This window comes from Phoxinus phoxinus (assembly GCF_949152265.1).
Source record: "Phoxinus phoxinus genome assembly, chromosome: 15".
In the NCBI taxonomy this organism is placed as follows: Eukaryota; Metazoa; Chordata; class Actinopteri; order Cypriniformes; family Leuciscidae; genus Phoxinus; species Phoxinus phoxinus.
In genome coordinates, this window is record NC_136890.1 from 15,877,206 (window position 1) to 15,905,095 (window position 27,890).

The 27,890-nt window shown below is 36.7% G+C and overlaps 1 protein-coding gene across 3 annotated transcripts in view; it reads right to left on the reverse strand.

Annotated features, from left to right (window-relative positions):
• The window catches only part of adgrd1 (adhesion G protein-coupled receptor D1), a 56,198-nt gene extending 28,817 nt beyond the window's left edge, over window positions 1-27,381 (reverse strand). The window contains exons 1-14 of one of the 3 annotated variants that reach the window (XM_079637228.1): window positions 27,008-27,369; window positions 26,880-26,925; window positions 25,625-25,741; window positions 24,762-24,857; window positions 21,314-21,436; window positions 20,442-20,618; window positions 18,785-19,042; window positions 15,318-15,391; window positions 13,166-13,327; window positions 11,915-11,974; window positions 11,514-11,640; window positions 8,127-8,234; window positions 5,813-5,888; window positions 2,040-2,181 (exon numbers count right to left, since the gene is read on the reverse strand). In XM_079637228.1, coding sequence (XP_079493354.1) covers window positions 2,040-2,181; window positions 5,813-5,888; window positions 8,127-8,234; window positions 11,514-11,640; window positions 11,915-11,974; window positions 13,166-13,327; window positions 15,318-15,391; window positions 18,785-19,042; window positions 20,442-20,618; window positions 21,314-21,436; window positions 24,762-24,857; window positions 25,625-25,741; window positions 26,880-26,925; window positions 27,008-27,058 — 1,617 coding nt within the window. In that variant the 5' untranslated portion in view covers window positions 27,059-27,369. Of the gene's footprint in view, window positions 1-2,039; window positions 2,182-5,812; window positions 5,889-8,126; window positions 8,235-11,513; window positions 11,641-11,914; window positions 11,975-13,165; window positions 13,328-15,317; window positions 15,392-18,784; window positions 19,043-20,441; window positions 20,619-21,313; window positions 21,437-24,761; window positions 24,858-25,624; window positions 25,742-26,879; window positions 26,926-27,007 lie in introns of all 3 variants that reach the window. The other 2 variants (XM_079637229.1, XM_079637230.1) reach the window with 2 other exon arrangements.
• Between the last annotated feature and the right edge of the window lie 509 nt (window positions 27,382-27,890).

The following is a 27,890-nucleotide window of genomic DNA, read 5'->3' on the forward strand; positions in this document are numbered from 1 at the left end:
AAATGCTCCTGAACGTGACCATGATCCTAAATTAGCCTAATTATAAAGGATTTCCGTAAGACCAAATAGTTGACTAGATTTAGAAAATAAGAATCTTTGCAAATCAACACAAGTCTTGCTCTGATCACAGGGGAAATTTAGCATGAGAACCACTGACATCATCCAAAAAACCGAAAGCATATAATTTCTTCACAGATATTCAACAGTTGTTAAATCATCCTACCTAACAAGCCATGGCCAAAACACAAAACCCACCATTATCTTAAAAACAGTCTTATCACGGTAATCCATCACTCACACTGACAGAATATTGATCTAGTGATTGAGCTCACACATTACTCATGAAACACTGCCTCTGTTCTGGACAGTCCCACACACAGAAAGCCAGTGTCCCAAGATTAATTAAACAGTCATTTAAACTATGACTTAACGAAATTAAAATGTCTGGTGTCAATTTTCCTAGCCTGGTAATACCAAACTCTGCTACTTCGCTTTGCTTCATAGACAGAAGCGAAAATGAAATTGAGCGGAAGTACGAAGTCTGACATAGTCAGGCTACAATTCTCCTATAATGTGTAGTGGGGATGTGCAAAATTACATAATTTCAGTTCATACTAGTCATCGTAATTTCTGAACGATTATTGATCAGTTTTAAGGAATCTGTGGCTATATTTTGATGGGACCCTGCAAAAGCATTTGCATCTGTGCTTGAGTAGTGTTTCTGGCTTTACTCTTCTAGCAGGTTCCTTTCATTTAGCAATTAGCATAATGGTCTTTGTACAATTTCCATCAACAAACATCACTGAAATAATCATCTCTCACAAAACCATAAAAAGCCAACAAAACAAACGTTTGTCTCTATAGTTACATGCATGCCAGCATGGTTTTGATTTGGACAGCACTGAAAAAGCTTTAAAAAGAACAATGAAAAAAGAAACGACCGCTCAGTAAAATAGGTTTAAATGTTTTTCTTTGATGTGATTACACTGTATATGAGCTTATTTATTTATTTATTGAAAAGGTTTAGCAGATCTTTATGTAATGGTAAAGAGCACAGTGAGCTGTAAAATGTGGGTTAGTTGATGGATATTGTGTGTAACGTGGTGTGTAAAATCCAATGCTACGGTGAACTCCTCACTGTTTCTTTTTTTTTTTTTAACAGCAAAATATCCTCCCAAAACATGCTGTATTGGTTAACTTGTCTACATGCCATCTGTATCCATTTTTGATGGGTTTCCCATGGAAATTTGGCAGACAGATGCATCCTCGACTGAGTCGTACCATCTGCGCACACAGGCCAAATAAGCTCCTTGTTAAACCAAATCATCTTTCCCTTCTCAAAAGACCTCAAGGCTTATGGTTCCAGCGTTCGGAACCACTTTTCTTTTGGCAAAGTACTCTCGCTGTTTCAGAACTGAAAAAAAGAGTGCAGAGGATGATGCAAACCAAAATGGATTTCCATGGTTAGTCCTGACAAGTCTGAACTCTGGGGTTCTTGTGTAACACAGCTCACCAAAAGACAAAACCACTAACACAGCAGCAAAAAAAAAAAAAAGGTCTTTGAAAGTTTTTCTCCAACATATCAAATATAATTTTTGTACCGTTTAAGATACATAAAGGAATGATTCTGGTTAGACAAAAGTCTCAGTAGAAATCTATGCATCAAACAGACCACAAATCTGTCACAACAATCCTTCTCTCATCAGAAACTTTACTTTCTACCAGCGGCTCAGTGCTGAATCGGCCAGGCCAGACTGGGTCATAAATATTAATTTATCTTAATTGCATTCAGTCTAACCTGATGAGCAGAAAGCCAGATGTTGGTTGATGAGCGTGAGCACAATAGTTCAGAATGAGAATAAGTGAAACGGTTGGTAGAACTTTCTGCTTGATCTTAAAGTTGTCGTTGTACACCATTTTTTCTTGTCACATTAGTCAAGCAAAATAAACTTGATAAAAAACAAATGGTCACAAGCACCCGCACTACTGAATGAACATAAAAATGAACAAAATGAAGTGGTGGATTGACGTTCTCCTACCAGCTGATGCGTGAGGACGATCCGGATGAGCGGCTCAGTGGACAGGTTGAGTGACAGGACAGGAGATGGCTCCACCTTCAGAGAAATAAGATGACTGGCCATCTGGATCTTATAATCTTTAAAATCCACCGCCTCATTGATCCTGCAGAGATGGACAGTCAGTTATTGGCCATGCTTGAACTACTGTTAACATTCCAGAATGAGCAATGAAAATTATGCTAATGCCACATTGTACAAAGTGAACATGTGCAGTTGTTGCTTTAAGGAGATATTTCTACCTGATTCTACCCATAAATTCTAATTTTGTTGTTGTAACCTACTTTAATCAGGTTTATTTAACATAAAACATGGGAATGCTGTTGTAACTTAATTGAGTGACATTGACCCAACATAAAATTTACAATAAAACTCAGGATGGACACATTCTACACATGCGCACCTGCTCCTTGCTGATCAATGAATTTTGTGAAAATTTTAATTTTGGTTTATTGAATACATTATGTTGCATCAAAGTGAAAATCACAATTGACAGCACTACTCTCTTCAGCACAATGGTAACCAAAACATTCAAAAACAGAAACTCCTCTAAATGTCCAAATGAACATTAAACATTAACATAAACTACCAACATCTTTCCCTTTACTGAAAAACACATAAAATAACACTTATCTTTAAATTTACTCTACTAATACAGTCCCTTGCAAAGCATGCTGGGAACTACAGATCCACTGCCCAGGGCTGCGTTTCCCAAAAGCATTGTAAGTCTAAGTAGATTGTAGAGCCATTGCCACCAATGGTCGGTCTCTATGATCAACTTAGCTCACGATGCTTTTGGGACATTTTACACACAATATTGTCAGTTACATTATCTGTTTATGGCAATAATTTTTTTCCCCCAAACAAAGCCACAGAAGAAACAATCAATATGTTTCTCCGGGCAACAGTATTGCTGTTTGTTTAGTTTCTTAATGAATGAATATGTACATGCAAATGTGGTACGTCTGGATTTCATTCATACTATATAGAATTTACTTTTTTTAACGGTTGCAATGTAAGTACTTATTCAAAAGAAGTACCTACTCAGAGAGCGTGTGATTTTAGAAGCAGCCTCAGTGTTTTTAAATGAATTACGGTAGTTGAATAAATGATTCAACGACTCACTCGTTGCTCGTTCCTCCTTGCTGAAGGAATCAGTGTTTTGGAATTAATCAGATGAATAAAAAATTACAATTGTCGCCACCTACTGTACAGCTGTAAAGTTGCAGTCACATTTCAGTGAAATTTCACAGGCAAAAAAAAAAAAAAATCCATTGTCTATAGAGTGCCGCAGCCGTGATGTCAGAACCCGGAAGACTAATTTGCCAGTGTTTTTTTTTCTTTGTAATTGTTTTTTTTTTTAATTTATGAGTAAAATATGGTCTGTGGTAAATATAACTTGATGATACTTGGGCATTTTGCTATACAAAGCAAATTACACACACCCATGTCGGATTTTGAAGCTGTTATGCTTATTTAAAAAAGTATAGTTCTAATAAGAAACTAGATAACATTTGGGGTGTGTTTACATTGTAGAGCAAAATGTCCAAGTATTGTCTTGTTATGTTTACAACAGACCTTATTTTACTCAAACTGACAAAACCCATTATAAAAGGCCATAGGAAAACCTTCAGGAAACCACTGGCGAAATTAGTCTTCCAGGTTTTTATGTCATGGTCGCAGACTCTATTGTCAATAGTGTAATGATGTATGATGAAACACTGCTCACACATAGAAGTCACTTTCAAACCAAGCATCTTTCTGTTGGTCTGCACAGCAAATTTGCATGACCAACTTGAACATGAGGAAAATATGCATGGGGAACTTGTACGTCTTTCCGCAAAACTCTAAATATTGGATTTCGATTGAATTGACTGGATTTTGCCCACAAAATTTTGCAGTGCATTGATAAATGTGGCCGCACCTTAAAGGTCCCATGACATGGGGTTATTATATTATTTTATAATGTGTCCTGGGTTGCCCTTATAATGTTAGTATGTTTTTTAGATAGAAAATAGTCATAATTTAGAAACAAAAGGCCTTTTTCCTAGCCCAGTTTTAGCCTCTGATTTGAACGCTCTGTTTGAAGGGGCGTGTCTGTGTGAGACTTCGGTGTAACCGGCCACTGCTGTGATTGGCTGACATGCTTGCATATGAAATAGCTACTTATTACATGTGAAACTCTCTCGAATACTTTTACTACAGTTATTATACGTTTTTACTATTACAGCTATCGAGATTAACAAATCGTCAGAAGTTTTTAAAGTATTTAGATCTATTCCCATCACATAAAATGTTGCCGTGATGAGCATTGCGCAAGCAGATGACAGTCTGTTGTTGATCGCGAGAATGAAGATCTTATCATTACAACGCAGTTTCTGCACTCTCTCTAATGCTTTCACCAATGCAAACACGATGATGTAAATACAGTAAGAGCTTCATGTGCAGTGTAACGGGCGTCATTGATTTCATAACGAGTTTGGCAAGTGTCCAGATAAACTCGAAAGCGCTGTGTCCATGAGAAAATGAGCTAAGTAGGAACGCGCGCGCGCGATTCCTACAAAGATTGTTCTTTGATCGCTTTCTGTATATAATTTATTCACAATTTAAATACGATTATTTTCATCCTACTAAAAGAAACGATGTGAAGTTGATATTTTAGTCACTGGCTTGACTTACTGAGGCATAAACAGCAGTATTGAACGATTTGAGAGAAAGATTACCTGTCTGAACTTGAACAATTACACATCAGAAATTGTTGCTCGGCTCGATCGATTTATTTTCAGACGTTCGTCGAGGCCAGCTCTGTATAGTGATCCAAGTTGAGAAAACAGTCGTCGGTGAAATGTGTGCCGCAGACATGCAAAACTTTGGGGAGTTGTGTCGGCGCATTTCCAGAGGAAATGAAATGAATCCACTGGTTCTTCTGGGGCTTGGATGAAGGAACTAAAAAAAGGCTTCGGTGTTCATTTGTACATCCAATTATTGAGCAATTATTATGCTTCGCTCGCTCAAAAGCCATGATATCTCCGTGGACAAACTAAAATCGCGCGCACGCGTTCCTACTCCCTAGCTCATTTTCTCATGCGGGAAATATTCTCTGGGCGGGCAAAGCAGAGAAAGGGGAGGTAACATTTCCTCCGTATGACGTCATACGGAGGAGATTCAAGATCAGCCTGATTGAGCGTCCACTTTTTCAAAGGCAGAGAAAGATAGCAAAAGCTCGATTTACACCGATTGAAATTTCTAGAAACTTGGGGACCATATACAGGCTAGGGGAACTCATTTTAATGTTAAAAAACCTCAAAAAGTGAAAATTTCATGTCATGGGACCTTTAACAAATATAGCAAATATTCTCATATTTAGATGGTAATGAGAATATACACTGCAGAATCTCTCTTTTGCCCAGTGGAGTTACATAAAAAGATTTACTAAAATAAATAAATGAAGTTAAGTACTGATCACGGCTGTGTTAAGATGAGAAGAGAGTGTTATCAGTCGACTTAATGACTGGGAGTATCAGACACAGAGGCCCAGATGAGAGAGAACCACAGTGATAAAGCCATGCTCAGAAGAACACAATGTACAACAGGAAACACGCACACACACACACACACACACACACACACACACACACACACACACACACACACACACACACACACACACACACACACACACACACACACACACACACACACACACACACACACACACACACACACACACACATCACCTTGTTTGTAGAGGGCTGATTTTTTTGTAGTAGTTGTGCATTTTGTGGTAGAAAAGTCCCACGATCGTGGTCTGAGCTGCAGGGGGAAACAGACACAACTATTACCATTCGATCACACATATGTATGTGTGTTTTGAAGAATGTGTTGGGCTGCCGTTGAAATGCATAGAGAGGATAGACTCATTATCACAGACACTGCATGTGCTCCTCTCAGTGCAGCTCTAATGGGAAAGATGTGTGTTCACACACACACGGGAAGAGTTTGACTGAGGGCCCACCACGTGTGTGAGGGGGAAATATGTTACACTGTACTTCAAAAAATCTTTCGGCCATTAAAAAATAAATACACAGGGCCATTTCACTTCGAGTTTAAAAACAACTCCAGTATTATTAAGAAAACACAATAAGTAGTATAACAATTTGACAATTTAATAACTGTTGCAGACCATTGGATGTGGCAGTATCATTTCACTAGGGTCTGAATTAGGGCTGCACAATTAACTGAATAAATAATTTACATTAAGATGAGTGTTGCTGTGATTAATCATGGAAAGTATCATTTACAGTACTACATTAAAGTATTCTCCACATTCTAACAACATGTTTTTTTGCAGGGTTTGAGCACAGCAGATGCATTTAAACGAGTCTAGACCAATCATGAACAACAACCAGTTTGAAGCAAACTAACCCACAGATGCATGTTTTATTTCTATTCACGGTGGCACACGAAAATTAGTGCTGAAGAGTTTTTGTAAATGTCTTGATTAACTGAAGTCTAAAAAAGCAATAAAATGATTCAGCAACTCTGTTCTCAGCTTATACTGGATTGCCTACATAAAAAAATTGGGCAAGCAGCTACTCTGCACAACATAAATATTGAATATTTTTTTTATATTTAAATATGATTTAAATACACATTATTTAATATGTACAGGTGAAACTCGAAAACTTTAAATTAATACTAGAAACTAATATATTATATAGACTCATTACATGCAAAGTGAGATATTTCAAGCCTTTATTTGTTATATTTTTTTATGATTATGAAAACATTTTCACAATATTCTAATTTTGAATTTGGGGTTTTCATAAGCTGTGTTTACTAATGTTTCACTGTTGATATTACTGTGAAACATGCTTTTACAACTTATTAGTGCTTTTACAGGTGTTAATGGACCAAATAAGCAATATCACTGTGTCCCAACTAATTCCTCTGAGTTAGGCTTCAGATGAGCTTTGGGCCAATAACCTCACAAACCAAGGGGCAAAATCTCTCTACAAATGTTTTTATTAAGACTAAAAGAAACTTAGCCCAGCGGGAATACACGGCAATTCAATTCGCTCCTTCTCTTGCTGTCTTTAATTGGCGTATAAAAGCTCTGCTTGGTTCTGTTAATGAAGTGTACCATATGTCCGGCTTCACCGGAGAAGCAGTTCAATGGCACGCTAATGCCAGTGCTAGCGTTTATGTGCCATTTCTGATAATAGAGCTTTAATAGTTTATTAAAACTGTTTATAATGAACAGAGCGGGGCTCAGGTTCAGCACTGAGCCAGAGGAGCTGAGGAGAGCTGACCCCAAAACGGTGTCAAACAAACAAAACGTTTAATGCCCTCATAATTACTGCCGCCACATGGGAAACATTGCAACACTCACTCTTCAACTATTGCTCGCATTTATACATTACACGTTCTGTGTTTTTCATGCAATCCTGCTCTAAACTACTCCAAATTATATAACGCGTTCTCCTGGAGGGGCTTGTGTGATTGGCGGGTTTCATTAGAGAGCAGCAGGAAGTCATCAGAGTTGATTGCGTTGTTTATTTGTTGTTGATGGCTGAAGCGGACAGACAACAAATAAATGTCCTTCATCTTCCTTGTATGAAATAACAATGTGTTCTTTCACTGCAGCCACAGGCGTATAAAAGCAATGAGATTTGTATGCGCACATTTACTCATATTCAAGGGCTAAATTGGGTAGGAATGATTCAGAACAACCTTCTATTCAAAAAGAAAAAATGATTGGCAGTTTGTTTAGCAATCCATTCCATTTCATACTGTATGCCTGTGCTCCAGTCCAGGTTTTGTTTGTTCCATTATGCACATTTTGGTTAAACTGTGGTTTAGTAAGTGGAAAAGCATTAAAGTTTGTTTCTTTAAGCACGATTTATCCCATTAGTCAGTGGTGGATCATTGCATAGGCAATAGACAAGCACTGTTCTCTGGAGCGGCACAGGATAAAGCTGCATGATCAGGACAAGGATCACCAGCAGATCTTAGGGTTTGTGTGTGTGTTTGTGAGATGTGCATACTCACACTGCATTGTAAGGGCCTCTCCTGGTACTGAGATGTAACTCTTCCCTTGTGTGGGGAACCGGTAGCTGGGCAGATTGTAGTTCTGAGGGATCTTCATCAGAGAGTAATCTAGATACATTTGAAAAAAAGGGTTGGGTCACTGTTCATAGTGAGTATACTGTTGCATTAGAAGGTCAAAAGAAGCACAATTTGGTACCAAGTCGGTGAAGCTGAGTACTGACTGTATTCTGTACCTGCATGTGCAACATCTGAAAGGCAGCTGGTTTAACATGAATTATGTGAGCATGCTCTGTAACAAGCGGCTACGCTTTTTGGTGCATTCTTTGTAAGGTATTAATGTAAACACTGTCAACACTGTTTACTTCAATTGTATATAGTTCTGTTTGCAATTTGTTACTTATTTTTTATTACAGACTGTTCACGTCTTGAATAATTATCTGATTAACCTGAAGCAATTTTTTACTTAATTGAAGAAAAAAATAACTAAAATAGCTACATTGCATTGTTTTTATTTAATTTGTTACTATTTTTTTTTTTAAAACTTGTATTAATCAAAAATGGTTAAATGGATAAAAAGTGACAGTAAAGACATTTACAATATAACAAAAGATGTATGTATACACATTTTTTGTATCAGTTTCCACAAGAATATTAAGCAGCACAACTGTTTTTAACATTGATAATAATAAGAAATCATTCAGATCAGCATATTAGAATGATTTCTGAAGGATCATGTGACACTGAAGACTGGAGTTATGATGCTGAAAATTCAGCTTTGCCATCATAAGGATAAATTACATTTTAAAATATATTACTTTATTTTTACCTAATTGAAACGCTCATTTTAATTTGTATAATAATAATTCACAATATTACTGTTTTACTGTATTTTTTTATAAAATAAATTAACCCCATAAGAGACTTCTTTCAAAAATATAAAAAAAATATTGTCGTTCAAATTCTGAATCATAGTGTAATTTAAAATAAAGGTTAAATGGCACATACATTTTTGTGGTGATGTAAAAATTGGCACAGAATTATGATATTTCACTAGTATTGGTAAAGTATAGAGTATTAAACGTTTGAATCGAGAATATTGCAGGGCGCTGCCCGAATGAAGTTACGGGAAGTCTTTTCTCAACATCATCTCCTGTTCTTGGGTGATTCTGTTTCATCAGTGATCTTGGTTTTTTTTTAATGGTTTATTCACTGAATGAAACAGTGAAGCTCAATAATAGCTCAGGCAACCGGAAATGTTTTCTCATGTGACCTCTAGTCCTCACACACACAGTCTTATCAGAGCAAAGGGAGGATCAGAGACAGAAGAGAAAGTTGACTGTGAAGCCTGGAGTCTCAAAGGGAACGATTCAGAAATGAGACTTCAATGAGACTTGAATCATTTTGATTTCAAGAGATGTTACGGCCCACGTCTAATTAATTTCATGTCACGTATTTTCAGAAGACATTAAAGACATGCACGTTGCACTATTTAAAATCTTGAAAAATGAAATTTCTTCCAACTGTTTATCATCTATGTTAAATACATATCATGATATTTCAGTCAATTAACTAAGTTTTTTTTTTTTTATTCTTAGGAAAGTTTATTATTAAAAAAAGTCTGGATAGGAGACAGGCCCAAACTGAACAATTTTGAAAAATTGAACATTTCAACACTCCTAAAAAAATCGAAGAAACACATGAAAAAGCAATGTTCATGCATTCACTCAGGCCTGATTTTGATGCTCACCCAGTGTGCTGCATTCATGCATGTGTATTAGGTAGGCATCCCCTGTGAGCAGTGGTGTAGTCTAGTTTTTTGTAGTGAGTATACTGTGACCCCCCCCCCCCCCCCCCCCCCACCGTCTCATACTAACCCGTCTTATACTAACCCGTCTCATACTAACCCGTCTCATCACCCCATAAGCACCACCACACTCACTAATGCATACAGTAGCCTATGCAACGACATGTAATTGAGAGCATTATGAGACTAAGTGTTATCAACATGTCAATTTATTATAAGCAACACAAGACTTTAACAGCCAATGACATTTACAGCTGAGGAGACTGGACTGGTTTTCTACTGTTTAGTGTTAATCATTTAACTTAAAGGTGGGGTATGTAATTCTCTTTTTTGGCCATTTTTTCAAAATCACTTAAAATCCTATTCCTAACCCACTTACAGCCACTGAGTTAGAAGCACTGAAATAAAAATTAAGCAATTGAATCATCTGTGGAACGGGCAGGACTCGGAAAAACTCCAGCCAATCATTTCCAAGACCACCTAGAATCATTGGACAGTAAGTGTGTCAATCAATCGGTCTTACCATCCCCCCCTCCCCCCATCCATGTCCATGTTCTTTGAGTGGGTGGAGTCAAAGGAAAGAAGGTAGGACCATTTGAGTTGTGTATTTTCAAAATCTGCCAGCCGTTTTGCAAATCACATACCCCACCTTTAACAGTTAAGAGCTACATTTAGCCTTCGATGTTATATGCATATGGTCCCTGAAGCACAGGTTTTATCAGCTGACAATAAAAAAAATAAAAATAAAACATTATAGGCACAAATACAAATTTACTTTTAGAAATGGTGCTTTTGAAAGAAAATTGTTATTGTTTTGGCAAGTTTACTGTTTAAATTAAAACATGTATGAAAACTTGTGTGATATTCCTTTTTAAAATAAGTTTTAATAGATTTCATCATTATTATTATTTTACAGTACATTTTACTGTGCAATTTCTTTCATAATTTCTTTGAGTTTATAGCGAACTTTTATTTTGACAGGTTGCCGTAAAGACATTACAGTTTCTGTGTGTGTATGATACGAATGAATGACGATAGTTTTATCAAATGAAATGGTGAAATTCTCATGAAGTGACTCTCAGCAGCTCTGTGATGAAGTTCATGTGTCATGTGTAGCCTACATCATGTCCTTATAGCTACAGTGAAGCGCTGATACAAGCACGCGCTTGCTTCAGTGTGTGTGTGTAGTAGAGCACACATTGAGCGCTCATTCCCAGAGACGCGTTGAACAACTGCAGTCTCTTTGAGTTTTTAATATTCAAGCGATTTGATCTGTGTCCATTGCAAACACAGACGCGGTGAATTTATGAATGAAAGTGTGAAAGTTATGTCACAAAACGAAGTTGTTACGTATCGTCACGCTTTTTTTAGTGGGTATACGGAAATACTTGGCATGTCCTAGTGGGTATACGGCGTATACCTGCGTATCACGTAGACTACACCACTGCCTGTGAGCATACTTGGACATACTCCACATACTTCAAGCCAGCCATGTATATAGTGGAAGGGAGGGAGAGTGAATTTCTAAGAATAGATATTCTGGAAACGGGAGTTTGAAGAAGTGTTTTGGAGAGTGTACTGACCTGCCACAGAACTCTTGCCCCCTATGGCCAGAGGAGCCTCTGAGTCTGGGCTGGACCGAAGCTTGGAGACCATCTGCACCATCACCTTATCCACTGTCTCCACCAGACCATTGACCACTGGACTCCACTGCTCACCCCGATAAAAGACAAGTGCAAATTATATTACAGCTCACCTGCAGAACTCTACAAAATCATATAATTTTTGCTTTATTAAAATTATAAAACTCTTTCAGATACCAAGTGTATAGTACCTTCAGCGCCATTTAACCCATTAGACCATGTTTGAATTTATTCATTTCACATCACAAAAGATGCGCTGAAATGTGTGCCGATTCATTTGGATCAACTCACGAATGATCTGATCAAATCTATCAAATCATTAATCCATCCAATAAACGTACCTCATCGTTTTCTCTCCAGTCGCTGGCGGTTATGACCTCATCCACACTCTTCAGTAGAGACTACAAAACAGAGCAGAATAAAGGAGAGTTTCAAATGTGTGTGTAAAAGCAACACTGAAGATGATTCTGTTTTGTATGTTTTTCTCAAATTGGTTTGCTTTTTTGTTTTCACCGGAAACAAATAGAGTCTCCAGAGAACAGTTTAAAAAAAAAAAAAAAAAAAAAAAAAAAATTCCAGCACCTGACCGCCTCTTTTTTAACACAAACTAACTAAAGAAATTAATTATCTGCTAAGTCAACTGGTTTCTCTGTATTAGTGGCACAAGATGTTTTAAAAAGTGGTGGGATCAATATCGGCCCTGGCAAAAAGCGGCGAGGACCCGTCCCACACGCAAATTGTACACAACCGTTCAAAAGTTTGGGGTTAGTAGGATTTTTAAAAGCTTTTGAAAGAGGTCTCTTATACTCACCAATGATGAATTAGTTTGATCAAACATAGAGTAAAAATAAGTAATATTGTGAAATATTATTACAATTTAAAATAACTGTTTCTATTTCAATATATTTTATAAAATACATTTAATATAATATATTTTAAATGTAATTTATTCCTGTGATGGCAAAGCTAATTTTCAGCATCATTACTCCAGTCTCCAGTGTCGCATGATCCTTCATAAATCATTCTAATATGCTGATCTGTTGCTCAAGAACATTTCTCATTTTTATTAATGTCGAAAACAGTTGTGCTGCTTAATATTTTTGTTCAGGATTCATTGATGAATAGAAATGTTAAAAGAAAAGGATTTATTTGAATATTATAAATGCCTTAACTGTCACTTTTGATAAATTTCATTTGTCTTTGCTGAACGAAAGTATTAATTTCTTTTAAACAATCTTGCTGACCCCAAACTTCTGAAATGTAGTGTATTTAAAAAAAAAAGTTAATACAATATGTTCATGACGAATTATAATGTCAGCATGATGCAGTAATTTGAGTGAAATGTGAATCGCAAAAGTAACTAGATTTGAGTAAATTCGATTTGAAGAAGGTCCAAAGAGCATCTTGTGCTTCAACGAACAAGAACATCTGACCTTCTGTACAAATAATCACACAATTAATGTCACAAATCTATTAATTTGATTAGTGTTCTTAAAAATAGTCCAGAACCTGAAAAATATCTTATTTGTTTTACCTCAACTTTTCTTTTGCTTTTATAAATCCTAAACCGTTCTCTTTATTCCTGTCTTTACCTGTGTAAGGTTGTTGGCTGTTTCTTGAGGTATAGTCTTGTTTGGAAGGTTAAACGATAGAGACTGAAGGAGGTCCAGCGCTTGTAACTGCATGGGTTCCTGAAGTCTCTGAACTTCCTCTGTCAGGTTTGTGGAGGCAGGTTGGGGCATCTCTGTGATTCTCTGTAACACACAAATAAAAGGTGGATGTGTCAAAAAAACTCCATAAAATCAGCCACAATCACATGTAACGGCTCTGTGTGGCTTGGGCTAGAGATTCAGAATATAACAGTGTTCTTGTGGTTTGGGTTCCCATAATGTAATATAATAAGTTCAACAACAAAAACCGGAATAGCTGGCGCTTGCCATTGAAATTATTTGATTAAATCTGTTTCTAATGGGATTTGTGAATGTCAATGTTAAGAGCAAAATTAAATGTCACTTTTACTGGAACGTCTAAAGAAAGAACCTCCAGACTGGTTGTTTAAAGTCGTATTTTTACCCATACCCTACATGTGGCCATTATGGAAAATCTTGGGTCTCCTTTCTGCCCCGTTTTTCTACTTCTCTTCTACATGATCTCCTTACTCAATAACAGCCAGTGTTGTCATTTGCGTTAGTGTTCAATCTCTGATTTCTTTCCATTTCCTCAGAGTCTGGGGGGAAACAATAGTTCCAAAAGAGCTGGATTTGTTTGTGTTTACAGCTTCGGCCTCCACCTCATTTCATGCTGGGCTCTCGTACGTCTGCCAAGGGTGTGTGTGCGTCTGTGTGCACATGGCCGATCCCAGAGCGACGTCTGCGTCGGCTTCGTAACACCTAATCATACAAGGGTGTGTGAGGTGTTGTCTGGGAGGCCGTGTTGTGTGCGTGTGATTTTCTGTGTACGTTCACTCCTTCATTTAATTACTGCGTGGGGAAGAAGTGCGAGCAGACAGATTGAGGGCACGTAAAAGGAGGCGTCAAACACCGCTGAGAGCCTTTAGAAGATATGCCAGTGTCTTGAATACCCAACTTAATTTACTATCTTCCAAATTAAGTCAACGGTCTAAGTGTACTGTAATCTGTGACTGCTGTTCAATGTGCTCACATTTACTCGGCAGACCTTAAAGGTGTGTAATTATTTCAATAAATTAAATACTTTCTCATAGCTTCCAATAAGGTTTGTTCTTGTGCATCAAGCAGGTTCGGTTGAGCTTCTGTTTATCACTGATCAATGTTTATATGTGAATAAAAGCCTACATTTAATCTGTTCATCATATAAAGCGATCAAGTCTCCAGAAAATTTGGACTAAACTACTCAACTCATACGGATTAGTTTTACAATCCCTTTGTGAACTTTTTGAAGAGTAAAAGTGGTAGTTGCATGGCCGTCAATGGAGGGACAAAAATCTCTCAGATTTCATCAATAAGATGTGTTCTGAAGATGAACGAAAGTCTTACGGGTTTGGAACGACACGAGGGAGAGTAATTGATGACAGAATTAAATTTTTTTGGGTGAACTAACCCTTTAAATTAAAACAGAAAATATAAAATCAAATCAAATTCAAAATATTAACAAAATCTATAATAATATGTGAATGATACTAAAATAACACTGGTTCGGGAAACCTGTTTGAAAAGAATGATTTTTATTGGAGTTAGCTGACAGAAGTGGCGCATAAATAAATAACATACTTAACCTTTTCCGGTCATGATTTTTTAAACACATTTTTATGTAATCTGAATCTTAAACTCCCAAAAAACTCCAACTTCATTGCAGTTTATCTAGCCAGGCTGGGGTGGTTTTGATTAAGGATGATGAGTGAGAAATCTCATTATGTATTTGTGGTCTTCTCAGTGAACTCTATCAATCAGACTACCAAAGACAAACATATTTCGTAATGAGATACTGGCGAAATCACCACAAGCACTTCGTTTTTTACTTTCGCTGAGAGAGAAGCAAGACGGGTTAGTGCCTAACCTCATCATTACAGATGTGTTTGTATTTATGTACATTAGTCTTCTGCCTAGTGAAATCTCTTAGATAACCCTGGAATTTAGAGTAATATGTGATGAAGTTGTATTTCAGCTGTTATCTTTCTACTCTCCTCTGGTTTGGGATATTCCACTCTAGACACATAGAAACTGATTCAGAAAGTGCAACGGCTGACCTCAGATCAGAAGAATTTACCTGTAATTGATTATCTGTCGCAGCAACGAGATTGATGGATGCTTCGGTTGGAAAGGTGGACATCACATTCTCACCTGTGGTAGCAAAAAATAAACAAATGAAAGTGATAAGATAAAAACAGGTGAAACTCGAAAAAATGTGAATATCGTGCAAAAGTTCATTTATTTCAGTAATTAAACTTAAAAGGTGAAACTAATATATTATATAGACTCATTACATGCAAAGTGAGATATTTCAAGCCTTTATTTGTTATAATTTTGATGATTATGGCTTACAGCTTATGAAAACCCCAAATTCAAAATTAGAATATTGTGAAAAGGTTTTCATACTGTAGCTGTAAGAAATAAAAATGCTTCGAGTTTGACCTGTAAATAAACCAAATGTAATTATAAAAATTAAATGTAAAAAATTAAATGAATTTATATTTCTCAAATGTTTTTAATAGAATTTAACATTTGCATTTATTTGAATTAAAAAAACTTAATAAATAAATAAGAATAACTATAGGGAGGAATAATTAAATATGATATTTTAAATATAAATAAAAAATTATCCAGAATAGGATAAATAAAAAGTTGAAGGATGCTGTAATAATAATTATAAAAACACAGAAGCCATGTTCTAAAGACCTCTAAACAAGTTAAACACTTCATCTCATGGAACAAATACTTCACACCTGCTGGAAAGCCTATTCCTGAATGCACATGTCGGTTGCAGCGAGGCTGGTTTATAGGGCCCCTGGCAAGGCAGCTCTCTAATGACTCTGTACTATGCCCCTCGTTAGAGCCTATTATAGCTGGACGTGTGCAAAACAACAGTACGTTTTCTCTTCTTCAACAACAACATGTTTTTTTATCATTAACAAAAGGTCTTTATCCCTAACAGTAGCTAACAATCAGCATGCTGAGAGGATATATGCCAAAAGTCGACCTAAATAATCACGATCATCTCCGTTTAAATGAGCTATGGATCCATACTTGTCAAAATACCAGTACAGAATAAGTTGTATGATTTTAAATAGTGAATTTGCAACCATAAAAGTTTTTTTGTCTCTTACCATTAGGGTATTATAGATGGGATATTGAATTTAATGATAATTGATATTGATTTTACATTTATGGATTTGGCAGATGCTTTTGTTAGTGACTTACATTGGAAGTCTGAAATGTTGAACTGTTGTGTTCTGAAGTAATGTGTGTAAGAACTTAAGTGAAAAGAGCAAACAAGATGGATGAAGTTTGCTACTCCTGTCTAGTGTGTTTCATGGCAGCTTACTAACTCCTGACAGATACCAAAGCATACATTCATGCATTTCCTGAGAATCGAACCAATGGCTGTGGCACTAGCGCCATGTTCTACTGCCTAACAAACACTTCAAGCTTAAAAGAGGAGGAAAAACTATTGGCCAATTTTAATTCTTCAGTAAATGTATCTGGTTTTAAAGAATGTTTAAAGCTAGACTGTGTAATTTTTTAAGTTGATTCTTAGCAAAAACCACTTTGTTCTTTCAATATATGTGCTCATTATATGTGCTCATTAATAAACTAATCAAGTATTCTCGTAAGCGTAGAATCTGCTATTTATAATACATACGGGTGAGCTACTCGAATGGCGGAAGCCATGTTGCGCCTCCATCTTGAAAATACATTAGCCAAAGAGGGACATTCTAGCTTCGCCTTATGCGTTTTTACACTCAGTGGCACCGTGACGAATACAAGGGGGAGATTACTCGCGACTGCCGGCAGATTTGAAATAATACGGCCACCGTAGGAGTTAAAACGCCCTCGGATTGGGAGGGGCAAAAAAGAAATATTCAGTTGGTAGTCATATACAATTTCACTGCTAGATGGGAGTAATTCCTACACAGTGTAGCTTTAAATATATTTATTGTAAAAGAAGACAATGATTAAGATTTTAAAAAGATTAAGAAAATTCATCACTCTCCAGGCCAGATATTCCAGATGACTGGTCCAGTATTGTACCTAATACAACTTTCCTTTAATTGTATTAGTCATGGAAGAAAATTACATCTTCTTTATAAGGTAGTTTTTGAGTCAATGGCCCTGTTAGCTCTTGCTAGTAGATTCTGTAACTACACCATCTGCATTTAAAATGAATGGGAATACTAACTGATAGCTTTATTTAGGTGTTAAAGGACTAGTTCCATTCAAAATGAAAATTCTGTCATCCTTTACTCACCCTCAAGTTGTTCCAAACCTGTATGAATTTATTTCTTCTGCTGAACACAAAGGAAGATATTTTGAAGAATGTCGGTAACCAGATAGTTGATGGACCCCATTGACATTCATAGTAGAAAAAAATGGGGTTCATTCATTCATCACATTCTTCAAATATCTTCTTTTGTGTTCAGCAGAAGAAAGAAATTCATACAGGTTTGAAACAACTTGAGGGTGAGTAAATTATGTTTTTCATTTTTCATTTTGAAGTGAACTAATCCTTTAGAGACCTCATTGGTCTGGTCTCTGTTACTGATGAAGATGGAAACCATTTGCAGCCTTATTGGAGCTTAAATTTGTCTTTGCCACACTGATGACTTCTTGCCTGCAAGAAACTTCAACCAGCTGTCCAAACGAGGTTACAAACACTAGCAGTTTAAAAGAAAACAAAACCCCTGATATAAAACTCGTCCCGCCGCTACATACATATATGGTAAAGATATGCGCAGTTATAACCAAAGCCAGTCTTCAAGGACACAACAAACATATAAAGGTATTTCGACAGTGCGCTTCATTGTGGTTAGTTTGAGGACTGCTGGAATGTGGACCGGTTTCTCTAAAGGAAATTGTCTTCAAATGCTTCTTCCTCTCTATAATAAACCTGCACGTAGGGTAATAACTTCAGAGATATGGCAGAAAAGCAAAGCAGCAGCATCACAGATGTTTCTGTTTCCAAACAGTCAAACAGAACGCTCCCCAATCCCACATTCTTGATCCCCACCAATGACATTTTAACGTACACTTTTTCCTCTGAGTTAATCTGGGTGATTGTAAAGTGTTGTTGAGATTTGGAAAGGTGCTATATACAGTTCAAAAGTTTTTTCAGCAACCACTCCAGTCTTCAGTGTCACATGATCCTTCAGAAATCATTCTAACATGCTGATTTTGTGAAATTTTTTATCATTACCAATCATTTTTTTAGCATGGTTTCAATTAAAGTGGTTTAATTGGTATTTTACTTCGAATTAATAATTAGAGACAGACAGAATTAACCAAGAATATTCTAGATATATTGAAAAGCATCTAGCATCTGCTAAGAGGCAAGTTGGGACAAGCTGGAGACACCAAAGACCAGGCGCAGCTAATTTGGGAAACCCTGACAACAATGGCAATGGCTGACAACTGCAGAGAAGCACATGGTTGGGACAAGTAAAGGCTGCCACAGAGAAAATAAACTAATAGATCAATGAAATGATGATGACAGCAGATTTGAGCTCTATAATAACTTACCAATGGCTGCTTTGTAGTACATCCAGACATCCTGAGGGGACAGGGCCCTCTCCCAAATCACAAACTCATCGAAGGCACCTGTGGCATAATGGTTGTAACTCCCGATGTTTCCTGTGCCAATGACCAGATCGGCATAGGGATCACCATAGTTATGGGAAACATTTCCTGTGGGGTCTCCGGTGCTTAATGTTCCATTAATGTAGACCTTTAACCCCTCCGTTTGGGTCCATGTGAAGAGCACATGTGTCCAGTAGGGCCCTAGATAAAGCACAGAGGCGATACGAGAGAGAGAAAGCCGGCAAATTAAATTAAAAAACATTCAAGCAAACAAATAAATAAATACAGCAATTGACTGTTTGGAAATGGAGATAATAGTAATATTTTTTCCAGATCTACTTGTGCTGTCTGGGTCCATAAAACACAAGTTTAAAATGAACAGAAACAGAGAGCTGGAGACAGCATGTGGAATGGATTTCATCAGCTTATAATGAAGCCAATAAGAAATGGTATACAGAAACTCGGAGTTGAACTGTCAATGGCTCATTTCATCTGTCCAGGGATAAAATGGCAAATGGAGACTGTCTCACCATCTCTCTCTCTCTCTTTTTTGTGAGGGATTGGTTCATGCTTTGGTAAAACATGTTTTATTCTTACGGACATAATCCTGGGGTATCCTGTTCATGTTCTGACTGTATCTTAGAGGCCTTGGTGTATTTCTAACGTTCTTGATTGCATATTTATGGGTTATATTTAGTAACATCGACAGGGCAAATATAAATGCTCCTGTAACATCTGTACACACTATTAAACACATAATAAGATAATGTAATTATACATCTCTTGTGCTGCATATTACTGCACTAAAACAGTAATATTTAAAAATATATATATTATTACACTTTAAAATAAATGCTTTCTATTTGGATATATTTTAAAATGTCATTTATTTCTGTGATGTCAAATCTGAATTTGCAGCATCAGTGTCATTCTAATATGCTAATATGGTGATTTGATAATAGAAAATTCAAAAGAACATAATTTATTCAAAATGTTGGTTTTGTTTTAAAGGTCTTTGCCGTCACTTTTGATCAAATTATTACGTTGTTGCTGCATAAAAGTATTTTATTTGTGTTTACATTTTTTTTTCCAAATCTTACTGACCCCAAACTTCTGGATACAATCACTAAACTTAGCAACCCCTTCAATCCAAACAAGACCAGATATTGAAGATTTGAGAAGCAGAAACATGGATACTGAAAATGGAAGTGACACAAATCCCCAAATGACTGTAAAATCTTAGATGAAAGAGAGATAATGATTTTCTCAGGCAGCTACTTTTCACTAAGATCAAAATTTAAATCACTCTGTCAAGTCCAAAAGAGAAAGTTTATTCTGAAGCCTATTGACTGATTCAGCATCTGGATGTAATCAATATAATTATGAACACAACTACATATTCAAAATATTTATGGTCAGACTGCAAGCGTAATTACAAACCAGAATGTATTTCAAACTGTCAATGTACGCAAAAAATCAAGATCATGGGAAATCTTTTTTGGCTTTAGAGATAAGGCGAAATAATTTGGTTCCCCAAACATTTAAACTCTTTCCATAACCTAAACTAAAATTTCCCTCCACACACTCAAATAATAATTACCTGGGAGTTCGATTTGTGCTTTCCATGTCATGGAATCTCCTCTCGTGTAAAACTCCACGTATCCGCCGTGAGGGTTGGAGTAGACAGAGAAACCACTCGAGACGATTTTACCTCCGGATGCAATCGCAAAACGAGACTCAATCTCTTTGTTTTTCCAGAAGAAGGAGAACGTTATCCCTGTCCAGGAGTAACAGTTGAGTAAAGCTTTAATGTTGAACACAAGGTATTTTAACTTAAAGGAAAATAACACTTTACAAATACAGCGTACATACCGGATTTAACAGTAGGCTGTGATTAGAAGCTCAAATAATTGCATTTATTTGTTCAAAATTTCATTTTCAAATTCTTTTTTATTATAATTTGAATGTAAATTTGAAATAAATAATACAAAATTAACAACAAAGAGGGATGTATCAATAAATGTAAGCTTTTAATATGATTTTCATACTCCTCTGGCTCTCACCAACCACCAAGCTCTTTTTCCGATACATACTGATCTAACTTAACTAAACAAAAGCTTCTTTATTAGATCCAGGCTGCTTCATTACAAACAACATTACAGCAAGTCTTACTTTGGTCAAGCCCTGGAAAATAAATATAAATGCAACATATTCTCCTTTTTGCGAGCAAAAGAATGTGCACTGATGTGAGCAGATGAATAACAGATGATATCAGCTTTCACGCACAAAATGTTTGATGTAAGCTGATATATTTGCTCTTGAGGAATATAAACTTAATTTTGAACCATTAGCCTTTATTACGTCATGTATAAACCTGAGCAACGCATTACTCAACTGTCATACATCTATGACCATATAAAGATGCACTTCTATAACATCAGAAAAGAGTGCATGAAGATGATAAAAACTCACCGGCAGGTCCACACAGAGTAGGGTCACTTATGCAGGAGTCTTTATAGTTGCCAAAGTGAAGGAAAGTGGCTCCATTATCACCATTCAGATAGATGCCCTTGTTCACCATTCCTTCTACAATGTCTACACAATGAAAGACCAACCAACACGATTATAACACTTGCAATATAACATTTTAAAAACCATTACAGTTTATAATCACCTCAATCTAAATCTTTTTTTAGCAACAAAGTCTTTATGGGGAAATCCTAGCCTTTTACCCATATAGTAAAAATATGAACATTTTGCTCCATCCTCTAGAACAACAAGAGCAGAACTCCTGAATTATGAGGATCTAGGGAATTCAAAATCCCCCATCTGAGCAACTGAACTGCAGATGATTCATGACAAGTCTGATTTTTTTTCAATGGTAAGTTGTTCCGTTGCGAGGGCAGTGATTTTGGTCAATAAATCCTCCTTTGTTATACCTAAAAGGCCAGGATCTGTGGATCACAGTGGGAGCCATAGCACCATCGCACCTCATGAATGGATGAGTTGAGAGAAGAGAAGAGATGATGATGGAAAAGAGTGCTCAGTGAAGACCCAGTGAATGGCAGAAGACAGAGAGGAGACAGACTGAAATGTGGAGCGCGTGAACAACAGCAGAGAGATAAAGAGGTACAGGCTACAGAGGAGTGAACATCCATCTATGCAGTGAGATCCAGCGAATCGGCATGCCTTCGTGAACTAGATTTTGAGATTTACAGTAAAAAGAGGGAATCTGAATTACAATGTCACACTGTGCTGATATTAATGCTGCTTTCATATGCTAGTTTTAGAATGATCATAAATACAAGTTGCATAGAAGTGTCACTTGAAAAACCCTACTAAATCACAAATTTGACTGGAAACTAAATTATAAAGTTAGCAAGTTGGGATGACCAGTGACCTTTCAAAATGTAGCTTGCTAGCTGTTACAGTTTCAGTCTAATTTATGTTTATGTTTGGGGTCAATAAGATTTCTTTCTTTTTTTAAAGCTGCAGTCCGGCACTTTTTTGGGTTTAAAAATATAAAAAAAGACATTATTGAAAAAAAACGTAACCAGCCAGTGTTCAAAACGATCTGCTTGCCTTACCTCGATTCAAAACGGTAAGCTTGTAATAATGATTTTAATTCCAGTGGTACTGGTGGATTTCCGCGGGAATTTCGAGCATGTCTTTGCGTTATTACGTCACTTCTGTACACATAGAGAAGGAGTCCCCGGCTAGCGTGTGTGGATGATGGAGGTGGAGATTTAGCTTAGCACTTGGTATGGCGGATCCCGAAAGTTTAAAGCGACAATCACCAGTGACAACTGGAGATTCACCAGTTGTAAAACCCAAAGACTTCGGACTTCAGAGTGGCTACAGAAAAAAAATATTTTTCACGTTTTGACGTGATATAAGCAATCGTTAGATTTAATCAGCATGATATAGCTACTGCAATGCTTCCCCCCACCCCCCGAATTTGGTCAGAACAAAAGTGAATGTTACTTACTTGTTCAGATGACATTTTCCGATGAAAATTCTAATGTTGACACTTTCAAAAAGTATACTCTGAGATTGCTGATGACAGTAGTACAGTATCCACAGCGACGCGGCAGCGACATGTTCTCCTCAATACATTGTGTTCATCCGCGCTGTTTCATGCCGATTTACTACCCACGCAGAGTTAATAATTCCGCGAATAACTGCAATTGCAGATTTCGAACAGAGATGGCGACAAAGAGGAAAAACGACGGACTGCAGCTTTAAAGAAATCTTTTATTCAACAAAGACACATTAAATTGATAAAAAGTGACAGTAAAGAGATGTAACAAATGCTAGATGTAACAAATGCTGATCTTTCCATTTATCAAGTAATCTTGAATATTAAATATTAAGCAGAACAATTGTTTCTAACATTGATATAATAATAAATGTTTCTTAAAGCTGCAGTCTGTAGGTTTTCCTCTTTGTCGCCATCTCTGTTCGAAATCTGCAATTGCAGTTATTCGCGGAATTATCAACTTTACGTGGGTTGTGCCTCGGCACGACACAGCGCGGATGAATCCATTGTTTTGAGGAGAACGTGCGGCTGTCTGTCACCGTGTCGCTGTGGATACTGTCATTCGGAATCACAGATTCTACTTTTTGGAAGTATGATCAACATAAGAATTTTCACCGGAAAATGTCATCTGAACAAGTAACATCCACTTTTGTTCTGACCAACTAAGGGGGAAAAAGCATTGTAGTAAATCGCGCTGATTAAATCTAACGATCGCTTATCATATCACGTTGAACCGTGCAAATTATACTTTGTTCTCAAATTGTTAATGTTAGTAACATCAGCATTGCGTGACTACATTCAATGTCCTTCCGATATTATCCTTGTTTTCGCATGCGTCGGTTGCAGTCTCTTTTTTTCTGTAGTCACTCTGAAGTCCGAAGTCTTTTGCATTTTACAACGGGTGATCTCCAGTTGTCACTGGTGATTGTTGTTTGAACCTTTCTGGATCCGCCATCAAATTGATAAGTTTAATTAATCTCCACCTCCAACATCCTCACACGCAATATAGCCTACTAGCCGAGACACCTTCTTTATGTGTACAGATGTGACGCAATGACGCAAAGACATGCTTGAATTTCCCACCGAAATCCACCAGTACCACTGGAATTAAAAACATTATTACAAGCTTACTGTTTTGAATAAACACTGGCTGGTTATACAAGCAAATAAATTTGAACACTGGCTGGTTATGTACTTGCTCAAAAAATGATTTTGGATCATTTTTAACCCAAAAAAGTTACGGAAGGCAGCTTTAAGCACCAAATCAGCATGGATAAATCAGTGACGGCTGGTGAAAATTCTGCTCATTTTAAAATATATTATAATAGAAAACTGTTTTTTTTAAATCATAATGTTTTACTGTATTTTTGATCAAATAAATGCAGCACATTAAAAAAATCTTCCCGACACCATGAAAACAGGTACAATATTGCACAGTCAAACATTGCAGGACTGTTATACTAAATACCAGCACTCTTGCAGCGCTGCTCGACCAATCAGATTCATATCGTTGTATAATTGTTTTTTGGCTGGGACATTTGTTTTAAACGAACTGACATAACAAATCACAGCGCAAACAGTAGATTTCCAAAATGGGGCAAGGTTTTCAAACGCAGTTTCACAAACACACTGGATCCAATAAAATCACTCGTAAAGCTTGAAAGGTTTGATTTCGGTGAAGAATGCCAGATTAAACAGCAATAAACAATTCATGCTTCAATTACTCTAATGTAAATGGTCATATATCAGAGTTTTTTAGTTTATTTTCTCCTAATGATGTCCTGGTGATATACAAGGTCTACATGAATGTATAGCCCCTAATGCCTTTCTTTGAGACCCTAGCTGTGTACTAGTAAGTGAGTGAACGTGTGAGAGCCTCACCTACAGTGGCGGAAATGTTAGTGTAGGCAGAGTCATTGGTATACACAGAGGAAGAATTATGGGTAGTCAGGACAGTGTGGTTGTGGATTCTGACAGCTGTGATGGAGAGAATGTGGAAATAACAAAGAAAGTGAGACAGAACAAACAAAAAACAAGTGATTCAGCAACATACACATGTACAAATGAGTATAGAGACATGAGACGGGGAAAAAAGGGACATTGTGAGACACTCAGGCAGACATGGTGGACAAGATGACCAGTGTGACATTCAATGAGATTTTAACATATCTTTCAGGTCCGCACATGGGACAACACATTGTGCCGACACAAGTCTGAGAGGCCTAGCGAATTCCTCTCAGCCCTCCATTTGTTCAGAATTAGCCGGCACAGAACAAATGCCATACTGTACTTATATTGGAAATATACTCCAGCTATGGAATAATGTGTGGATATTTATCTTACATGTATAAATTCAGTATTTTCAACAGGTCTGTTTACCAATATGTACTGTATATTGGTGAGTTTGCTCCTCTAAAACTCCAAGTGGACTAGTAAATCACTGAGAGAAACGGTGTACCTTTGACACCCTTAAATGTCATAGTCAGTTGTCTTCATCACAACTGAGGTAATCATGCAAGTCCTCAACTTTTCGACTCAAATAAGCAAATCAGTTCGTTTTAAGAGCTGAAGACAGCTGCAAAGCCACAGAGATTTCTGAAACTAAGACGTGACCGTAGAAGAATGTTAAACAGCTGTGGTGACAGAAAGACAGACAGACAGAAAGAAAGAAAGAAAGAAAGAAAGAAAGAAAGAAAGAAAGAAAGAAAGAAAGAAAGAAAAGCAGGTGTGACATGTTTACATACTTATGTTAGTTCCATTAACATGACCTGTTCTGTTCCCAATCTGGTCCGATAGACCGCGGATCCCTTCCACTGAATCCAGGGGCCAGTAGTGTGAAGCCGTGGCCAGCACCTGCAGGCCTGAGCACAACATACACACATCCAAGCATGTACATCAATGCAAATACTGTACACAAGTGAGAGAGAAAAAACATAGTGAGAGTTTGTAGTCTCAATCCAGCCTCATCATTTGTTTTCTGTTTATTTGTATTAAGGTTGACAGAGTTATGGAAATTATTATCTTCAGACAACTCTACTGTTGATCAGCGGTTCAGTCCTGTTCAGAATCATCCCTGCCGTCAATTTTTTATTTAGACTTCAATTTGGAAAATTCTGTGTGCATGGTAACAAACATCCAGAAGAGTGCTTAACCTGGACTGTGAGGAAATACCTCTTAGGACTTGCCTTTTGAGAATGAAATCTTGACATTTCTACAGTATCTGTCTGCAAAGACAGCAATTTTAGTGGTTAATAATCAAAATAATGAAACAAATGTATCAAAACTCCAATAACTTGTAAGGTGATAAATGATAAGTTATATCTTAACTATTAATTTTAGAAAGTTGTCTTAACTCTTAATTAATATATATATTATAATATATATATTATACTTTTACAAAGTTAGAGAGAGAGAGAGAGAGAGAGAGAGAGAGAGAGAGAGAGAGAGAGAGAGAGATTTAGTTTTGTTTACCTATCAATTTACCTCCATCAATACAGCGTATTTTTTTAGGCTACAAAACTAGATAAGGTTTCGAGCAGAAAGTGCTGTTGTGGATAGAGGGAGTATGTTGGTCTCTGTTTGTAGAAAGGAACTTTAACGTTAAACAGATTTAAATATCAATGCTTCGGTTCCCTGCGATTACGGTGACGTAGCTATTCAGTGTTTTAGGACAAGCAAGGGGACATAAAAAAGACGACATTTTTCAACCATTTGTCTGTAAATCGCCAGTAAAAACTATAATTTTGTGAAGTTCTTTTTTACTACCTTAATATAAGGTTGCACTGAATTAAATGAACCTTTTAAATTCAACACAACTGAGAAAAAAAAACATTCATCCACATTTAAGATTAATTTCTTAATGTTTATTAGTGTAACGTTAGGCCTAACTTAGTTACGTTAACCAAAATAACTAATTTGATCTAAATGTACCAAATTGACATTTTCCCTCCCTACGAGCTCTGAAGAAAAAAAAGTGAATTTAAATGTAGGCTATTTTACCTGGATGTTTTGACGGTGATACAGTGTCACTACGAACCTGAAAGAACTTTAAAAAAAAAAAAAACATATTAAAGATCACATCAAGCTATATTAAAAACAAATGTTTCTGTCCATAAAAATAATCTTACCTGAAATACGCTCAGGAGAGTCAGTAGGACTTTAAAGTATATTAAGTCCATGGTTTAAAAAGAGTTTTCAGCAACGAAAGAAAGTTACAGTCTTCAAATATTTACTGCGCCGTTATTGGTAAAATAACAAATCATTGCGCTTATATCAAGAGTAAATATATTTTTAGGGTATTTTGCTAAGAAAAAAAAGTTAAGAGTGCGTCAGAATATGACGTTCAAAATGACCAGTAATAAAGATCACTTGTAATTGGTAACTAAATTCAGAGTTTGTAATCCATCGTTTAAGAGTCCGTTAGTAACGTTAGCCTTACGCGCGCTGCGCTCGAGCTTTGATGAAGATGAAGAACAAGCGCTGAGCTCGCGCTCTCTTCAGTGGGTTGAGCCCTTTGGGCGGTAAATGCTACTACATAACTGTTTCCTATGGGACGCGAAGTGTTTTCCTGCAGGGGGCGCATGCAGGCTCCTACATTGATTCCCCTTTAAATATCAGGACATGTTTGTCCTAGAACAGATATTCATACAGAGTTACAGTGTAAATCTGTTCATTACAAGAAACCTGACATCAGAAAGGAATTACTTTTTGTCAATCACAAGCAACAGTGATTGGTCCACCCTGAGCAGCGTTGAGGATTGTAACATCTAGCCCGTGACAACGTCTTCTTCATGATACTTCCTCAACGATTTGGATTAACAACTGAATTATGACTCTGAGAAAAGTTACAATCTATTGAAATACACACCAAACAATTACAAATAATTATTTTTAGAGCAGTTAAAAATAGGCCCATTTTGAACAAGCTCTTGAACATTTCTTGTGGAAATGTAGATAATGGCGTCATTTTTAGATTAAAAAGACTAAGGGGCTGAAAAAGAAAATGTTGTT